Source organism: Heliangelus exortis, chromosome 12 (assembly GCF_036169615.1).
Source record: "Heliangelus exortis chromosome 12, bHelExo1.hap1, whole genome shotgun sequence".
NCBI lineage: Eukaryota > Metazoa > Chordata > Aves > Apodiformes > Trochilidae > Heliangelus > Heliangelus exortis.
Genome location: NC_092433.1, coordinates 2,844,165 through 2,851,912, shown reverse-complemented (window position 1 = coordinate 2,851,912; position 7,748 = coordinate 2,844,165). Strand labels below are relative to the sequence as shown.

Genomic DNA, 7,748 nt, shown 5'->3' with positions numbered 1-7,748 from the left:
GACATGGTGAGAAAACTAAGAATACTCAACTGAGGACTGCTCCTTAATGTGCTACCATTAGTGGCTCTTTCCCCCAGTATCCCATCTCTGGGCCCACCCTGTGGATCACACCTGCTTGATTCTGGCAGGAGTCACATTCAGACACAGAAAGGTGGGCAGGGCACAGGTGAGTCTAAGGGGATCTCACACCAGCACTGAGAATACCAGAAGAAGATCATGGAAGTCAATTCCCCTTCTTTCTATTCATTTCTCCCCTCCCCTCTGCCTTGTGCCCAGAGGAAATCTCAGGTGACATTCCAGGGCACCACAGATAAGGAAATGAGCAGGAAACATCTCCAAGGGTTCCTGTTGCCAGGGAAGAACAGAGGTGGCTCACACCAAATTAGCACAGTCAGGTTCCCATCCCAGGTTTGATGTCTTCAAGAATGAGTTCAAACCTCCCTCCTGTTCAGGAGGAATCACACTACTCCAGCTTTCCACGAGGGTTTTGACTGAGTGTGTTGTTGCCAGTCCACCAAAACATTTGGGAAGTTCCCAGCCCAAGAGGTTTGTACCCACCTGCAGACTCACCAGGGACTGAAGGAGCTGCCCCCAGCACCAGCAGAGGAATGGGACAGGTTCTGCTGCCACAGGGTGAGGAGGAGGGCACCTTCCCTGCTGAAATCATTCTTCAATTAGCAGCAGGGTTTTGGGTTTGCCCACAGGTGTTGGGCCTCATGTTTCCTAACACCACCAGCACTAAAAAACGAGGTCAAGGTGGGCACCAGTGCTGTCAAACCTGACATTTCCAGCTCCTGCCTTGTCAGCTCTCAGAGTGATCTGGGCTTCAATGTTATTGCTGTTTTACTGCTGCCTTGGGAGCACGGAATCAAACATAATACTTGAAACATTTCCCTAGAAATGTTTTCAGGAGAAAGATTTTTATTTTTGAAGTTGAAAGTTTTAACTGCATGCTTAACCAACTTCAGTGAAGCATCAATCATACTGGACAAGCAATTTTAAGAAATAAGATAGTTTTAAAAAAATTAATTCTGAAAATACTGCCAAAAAATTTCATAATATAGATATTTTTAATATTAAAAGTAAATTGTAAATGTGTCTTTATAAACAATATGCATAAAATAGATCTACTATACTAAGCTCTCTCTCTTTAAATGCTGTTTCACAGTAATTTCTTAGGTATGCAGAGTTTTCCCTCAAAGAAATAGTGCAATCTGGAGAACATACATTATGTCAGGGGATTAGAACTACTCTGGTCATTAATACAAGTCTTTATAGATTTCCTGTAGGAGTGGGTGCAGGCTCATGTCTGTCTCCGTTTTCTTGATGATTTGCAAGAGCTGCACGTGCTCTGTTACAATCTGTCTGAGGTCCGTCATTTTCTGCAGCAGCTTTGCAAACAGCTGGGAGGATTCAGGGTGGTTCAGCTTTAGCTGGAGCTCCAGAGCTTGCAGCAGATTGTCCTGGATGTCTTCAATGGGCTTCACATTTAACAGACCCGGGCGATCTGGGGGGAAAAATGGAGAAAATGGGAACATGGAGCTCATGCATTATTGTCTTTCATGTCTCTTGGTATATTAAGCATTTACATGTGGCACTTCCTGAGAAGTGTTTGGTTTCATCTCTTTGCTGTAACCAGTGAGATTTTACCAGAATTTGCTCAGAGAAGTTTTAGAACTGCTCTTAGAAACAGTTCAAGCACTTGTGTGGTGCAGGCAGGGGCAGGTTCAGAGGACACTGTGGGGCATTTCCCACTGTGAACTGGGGGTGTTTATGGGAGGGAAGAGTGAAATGTAGCTGGGGATGAGCAGCCAGGTCATTCACTCCTGGAAAATCAGCATCTACTGAGAAGGATTTGCCTGTAGTTGCTCCCACTAAAATGTTTCCCTCTAAGGTGGATGCTAACCTACCAAAAATAATAAAAACAAACCCAAACCACGACTACACCTTCTGCTGTCACAGCCACCTGGGAGATTAGAAAACCCCAGGCTCAGCTCTCCCCAGCCAAGCTCCAGTGGCTGTCAAGAAGCCTCATGGCAGCTTCCAGCCCCAGCTGACCAGCTCAGGCCCAGCTGCTCAGTGCTGGGTGATGTGGCAGAACCCAGGTGCCTCTTCTGGGCTCCTGCCCATGGGGACTTCTCCTCCTCAACAGCCCCAGGCAGCTACAGGCACTGCCAGGAGTATCCCTGGCAAAGCTTGGGCTCCAGCAAGAAGCAAAAATCTTTCTTTTTTTTCACCATTATTCTCTCTCATAATAATTGCTGCTCTGTTATTTCTGTCGGTCCCCAAATACCTTCTTAAGTGGCTGCAATTGTTACTTAATATAATTTGTAAAATTTGCTTTCTAACTTGAGGTAATAAAAGATTTAATTCTATAGCCACGATAGCTAATAATGTTGCTTAATGATATTAAACCCTCAGAGATCACAACCACCACCAGTAATTCATTACTGCTGAGCTACTGGGTGATGCATCCAGATCAGCACAACACTCCATGAAAAAAACTGTCAATAATTTAAACAACATTTGCTATCTAGCTATGAAATGAATTTCATAGACTGATCAATAAAAAGCTGTGCCTATAGCCAGCCTTAAATTATTCCCCTAAAGCAATATTTCCACTTCAGGAAGGATGAGGGGCTAATCTATATTAATCCATTAAAAAATAAGCTGTTATTTCCTACGACTGGAGTAATCTTTCTGTGCCTCCAGTCCCACTTGGTTTGTGCTGTACACTTAGGAAAAAGGCTGAGGGAAAACAAAGTTCTTTACAAACACATTGGGGGTTTACTCCATGGGGAAATAACTGCAGGGTTAACTAAAAGGCAAAGCTGGCACCAAAACAAATGAGCTGGGATTACATGGAGGTCACTGATAAGGACAGGCTGTTTCACTCCCAGAGAGGTGAGGTTTGGGGATAGCTTTATAGAAATAGGAATAATGGGAAGTTTGAGTAGAGTGTCTGATGCTTCTCTGAGGGTGGTTTTATGAGGTGGCTTCACAGACACTTTCAGTTTTAGGTGTCTGGACCCACTTGGCCACTCCTTCCAGTTGCTATTTCATGCTAATAAGCTGAGTTTGTGTTGCAGAGATCACTGGATTTTACCATTCCTCTGATAATACCATAAAATAAGATTCAGAAAGCCTGTAAGTAAGTATCTGTAAGCAGAAAATTGTCTCCAGACAAGTAGCTCCTTTTCAAAATTGCCTTTGGCAGTGTCACCAAGCCACTTCTTTAAAGATACTTAAGGAATTTTTGATAGATTGGGGATATTTCTTTTCAGATTACCTGAACACATTGCACGTGGCTCCAGCTCTAGCTGCTCCCTGTCCATCTGTCAGCACCTTCCTGAGTCTCAGCACCTCAGGGCTGTGCAGAATTTGGCCTTTGGGTTGCTACAGCTTTAAATTTTCCTTCTGCTCTGTGGCTGAACTCTGAACTCTGGGTATGACTCAGTGTGCAGCAGTAGAAAAAATCCAGAAGCACAAAGACTGTGGCCTTGATTCCCTCTGAGATTTATCCTGCTCCTTTTAGGGTGGGAATTTTTAGGGTGTGAGCTTTTCAGCAAGGAAACCCAATCCAACCCCTCTGCTCCCCAGTTTCAGAGTGCAGGAGGCAAGCCCAGGAGATCAGAACTCACCAAGGAGCTCCCCACGTTTGGGTGCCCGAGGTCAGGGAGGTTCAGGCATCTGAAATGCTTGAAGCTCCTTTGAAAAACCCAGTCTAATGGTTTTATAATGACCCAGAGGAACCAGAGGCAGAAAGGATGACTGTGACAAAAGCCTAGGAGACTGAGAGATGTTATTTTTAAACAAACCAATTCAAGATGAAGGAAAATTCCCATTGAAGACAAGAGAGATTTTTCATGAATGAGAACTTCAGGATATGGACATTATTTGTTGAGTGCTGACAGTTTGCTATACTTTCTCACTAGAAGTTTCTGACAGAGGAAAATGCTGTTTCTGTTCCAAGAAACACATCCAAATCAGACAGAAAGGAAATAAGAGGCAGCAGCTTCAGCATACAGTAATTATATTTCAAGTTGTTAAGACACTCTCATTTATATATGTTCCAGGCTCCTTGGGTTCCTGTAGCAAAAGGTGTATTTTGGACACTAAGGAAAAACTGTGGAAAAAAACCCCCAAAAACCAAAGGAGCTACAGCATGATGCCACAAAATGAGGTCACAGACAGCAAAAGAGCAGAGCTGAAGTGATTAAGGTGAGAGATGGCAAGAAGTGAGCTGAACACCACTCTTTGATACAGAAGATTGTTAAAGTTGAGCTTTTTTTTTTAGGTGCTGTTTGCAACCTGCCTTGTGACCTGTGCCCAGGGGGTACCACATTGCACTTTTTTTTCCTGCATATTCTTCAGCCAGTTTTTCATTAGGTTCTCACATGGCTGTTTCCTTTGGTTTGAAAAGTCTGCAGGAAGCTGTTCTAAGTAAGAAAATGTCCACAGCAAGTGGGAAAGGTTAATAACCCCTTGGCCTTGGGTTATTAAACTTTAAAATTAAACTTTAAAATGAAAGTTGGTGTAAATTGATGTCCTGTACTACCACAGGGAAAAATACCTTGTTTGTTTACTTACAGATTCAGCTGCTTTTTCCCTGTTCCTAACAATAGCAGCAGTGTTCTTCTGCTCCTCACATTTAAAACTGCCATCTGCATACCTTTGCCCACACCTTTGAGTTTTAATACCTCTGACTAAGTGCTTTTTGCATTTATATACACACTAAAATCCTAACATGATAAAAGAGGCAGAGATACAGCTCACTGAACAGCTGTGCTCCTTCTTTTGCTGAGGCAGATGTGACTCAGCAGTTTGAGGTTGTTCTTCTTCTGAGACTGCATTGGGGTCACCAGGATTTTGGTTCCAAGCCCCCAGTGATCAGCTCCAGTTCTGGGTCTGATTTGGATGCATCTCTTTGTCCTGTCAGGTTTGCTACAGCAGGGTTTGTGCAGCAGAACTATTTCTCAGTACTATTCAGTGATAAAACTTCAAATTTTGCTGGTCTCGGATTGTAGCAAAATTATTGAACCTGGTGTTTAAACAGGCAGCAGCAATTCATGGCTCAACATTCACTGTAAAGAACACCCTCAGAAAACAGGAAAAGCAGATGTAGCAACACCTGTGAATCCAAATCCTAGTTTGGCTTCATGTTGTCTCACAGATTCTGGGTCTTTCCAGGTAATTCCCACCCTGCTCTAATTCCCACCACCACCATACCCTAAACACCAAAGTCCAAGTCCATCCATAAAATGTGAACATGCTACAAAATGATCTTTTAATTTTTGATTTTGACAACAACCTGTTGAGTAAGTCTGCTCTGTTTATAAATGTGGATTATTTATCCCAATTTACTTGGACTGCTATCTTTCCTGCCCAAACACAGACATCTCACTTGCTCTCCTTACAACTTCTTTTTGTGACAGACTTAATTTTCAGCTCAGGTAGCCAGAATGTTTTTTAAGCTCCTGCAAGCTGGTAAACACGTGGCACTCACTGGTGGCTGAGGGTATGCCTGGGTGGCACAGAGGAATAAAACAGGGAGGAGAAATAACTCCTTGAAAAAAGGTTTGCCCAACCTCATTTCACCAAAGCAGATTTTCCAAAGTTCCCATAACTGGAAGAGCATTGCACTGAGAGCCTGGCAGGGCTGTGAAAGGCATAAAGCATTTTTTAAAGAAAAGCAAGGTCAATCCTCCTGCTCACAGACACAGTCTGTGTCATTTAATGCAGAACAGAAGGGTCTGTTTGCCACTGACAGGATTATTTTGAGGTGCAAACACCAGCATCAAGAGCAACCCTTCAGCTTTGTAGTGAGGAGGAGTTCAGAGCAACATTTGGAATCATTGAGAGGGAGTGAGCAGCTCAGAAACAACAAAATGACTGTGGAAGGGGAGTACTTTCATTTTGCTGCTGTAATTTGTCAGCTTCTCATTACTGTTCTGCAGGCAGTTTGCCTGTTGCCATATAACACAACTGTTTTGGTACCAAAAGGCTGAAGTGTTTTATAGGATTTGTGTCAAAATCTAAACACTTACTTCATAATTAAAAGCTTTCTACATGTGATGTTCCAGCTGGAATTATCTTTCTCTTTCCCTTCTCTCTTCTTCTTCTCTGCATAAGAGCCAGGAGCCCCATGGAGCCAGGCAGTGACAGTTTCATTTAGAAATAGAGCATTTGGCTGGAATCTTTTTTGGTTTCTCAAACTAATTTTTTTTTTTTTAAAGATATTTGTACACAGGATTTCTTGAAGCAACTGAAACTTTACAGCATTCCTCCAGCTAGTAAAGCCCTTGAGGTAGTATGAGCTGATGTTGAAATCCATGTTTCAATGAAAAAACAAAAAAACTGGTTCAATATTCCTATAGTTCCTACAGAAATTAAGTTCTCTAAGAGCATAGGTCTTACAGAAATTGGGGCACCTGAGACATCTGAGAAATAGGTAGCAAACTGGTAGCAAAGCTTAATTGTTTTCAAAACTTAGTTTTTACAAATGATTCTCATGCTTTTAAAAACAGAAGTTTTGAATTAAGACAGTGATAGATCTTGGTTATCAAAAAAATGAAAGAACTCCTCTAGGAAGGACTGGTTAATATTGATGTTTTCATATATTTACACGGATTCTCCTCAGAGGTATTTGAGAACTACAAAAATTTCAATAGCTCATTATGGATCCATGTTGAAAAATCATTCTCAAAAGAAAAAAGGACTCAAGGATAAATCTGGTTCAGCACAGTCAAGTTTTTTTTTCCTGCTGATCATAGTCCTGAGCTCTCAGCAGTCAGATTAGTTACACCAGACCTGTTTCCTCTCCTGTAACCTCAGTGAAGCACAGCAGACTTTGCAGATTGCAAGTTCCCTTTTTCCAGTTAGGAGTGGATTTTGGGAGGCCTGTTTCTCATCTGTCAGATTTTTACTGTATTAGAAAAATGCAAAATATTGGCACGTTTTGTGTAGTGCTCTCACAGGCTTGTGGAATTTCTTCTGCAGCATCAAAGCCAACCAAAAATACAACAGTAATATTTTTCCTTCCTGAATTAATCCAGAGTCCTCAGGAACTGTTGTGTTCAAAGGTTTGCAAGAGAAAATGTTTTCTGGGAACTGCACTTGTTTGAAGTGGATTTAGTTGGTCTTATAAACCCCACTGTGGTACCACTGAAGGAAACAGAGTTGGTAGGTGATGTTAAGTGAAGCTCTGGGTAACAACACACTCTGGACAGACTGTTTCCTGGTGGAACTCCTGTTTTCTACATGTGGGTGTTGTGTTTGATTGCTTAAAGACAATTTAATAACAAAATACTCTGCATTGCTCTGTGGAGGATCTGAATTTAGGACACTCAGCACATTCCTCCTCTTGGTATCTGCAGTACAGTTCTAAGCCAAAATACACACCAATTGTTGGGAAAATTTTCTTGGTGAGACATCACTAACCAGAGGGGCTTGGCCAAAGTGAAAGCCCCACAACCTGACCTGAAATGTACTGCCTGATAGCTCAGGCTTGGGGTGCAAAGGCTGCCAAGTGAAATAAATCTGGGTAGCAGTCGTTAGTTCACAAACCAGCACAGCTACATCACCTCAAAATCAGGTAGAACATACTGACTGGCTTCAAAAAAAGCTGAATAATTCAGTCTCTTTTTTTAACAAGTGCTGGAGTGCACGTGGGCTGCTACCTGGGTGTTCAGAGTCCTGCTCTGCTCAAGGCATAGCACAGAAACCTGAACACAAAGAGAGAGTTCAGG

At 42.3% G+C, this 7,748-nt stretch overlaps 1 protein-coding gene across 2 annotated transcripts in view; it reads right to left on the bottom strand.

The window, feature by feature from the left end:
- Window positions 1-903: 903 nt before the first annotated feature.
- The window catches only part of PPARG (peroxisome proliferator activated receptor gamma), a 59,364-nt gene continuing 52,519 nt past the window's right edge, over window positions 904-7,748 (bottom strand). For both annotated transcript variants that reach the window (XM_071755464.1, XM_071755463.1), the window contains one exon: window positions 904-1,507. In XM_071755464.1, coding sequence (XP_071611565.1) covers window positions 1,260-1,507 — 248 coding nt within the window. In that variant the 3' untranslated portion in view covers window positions 904-1,259. The remainder of the gene's footprint in view (window positions 1,508-7,748) is intronic.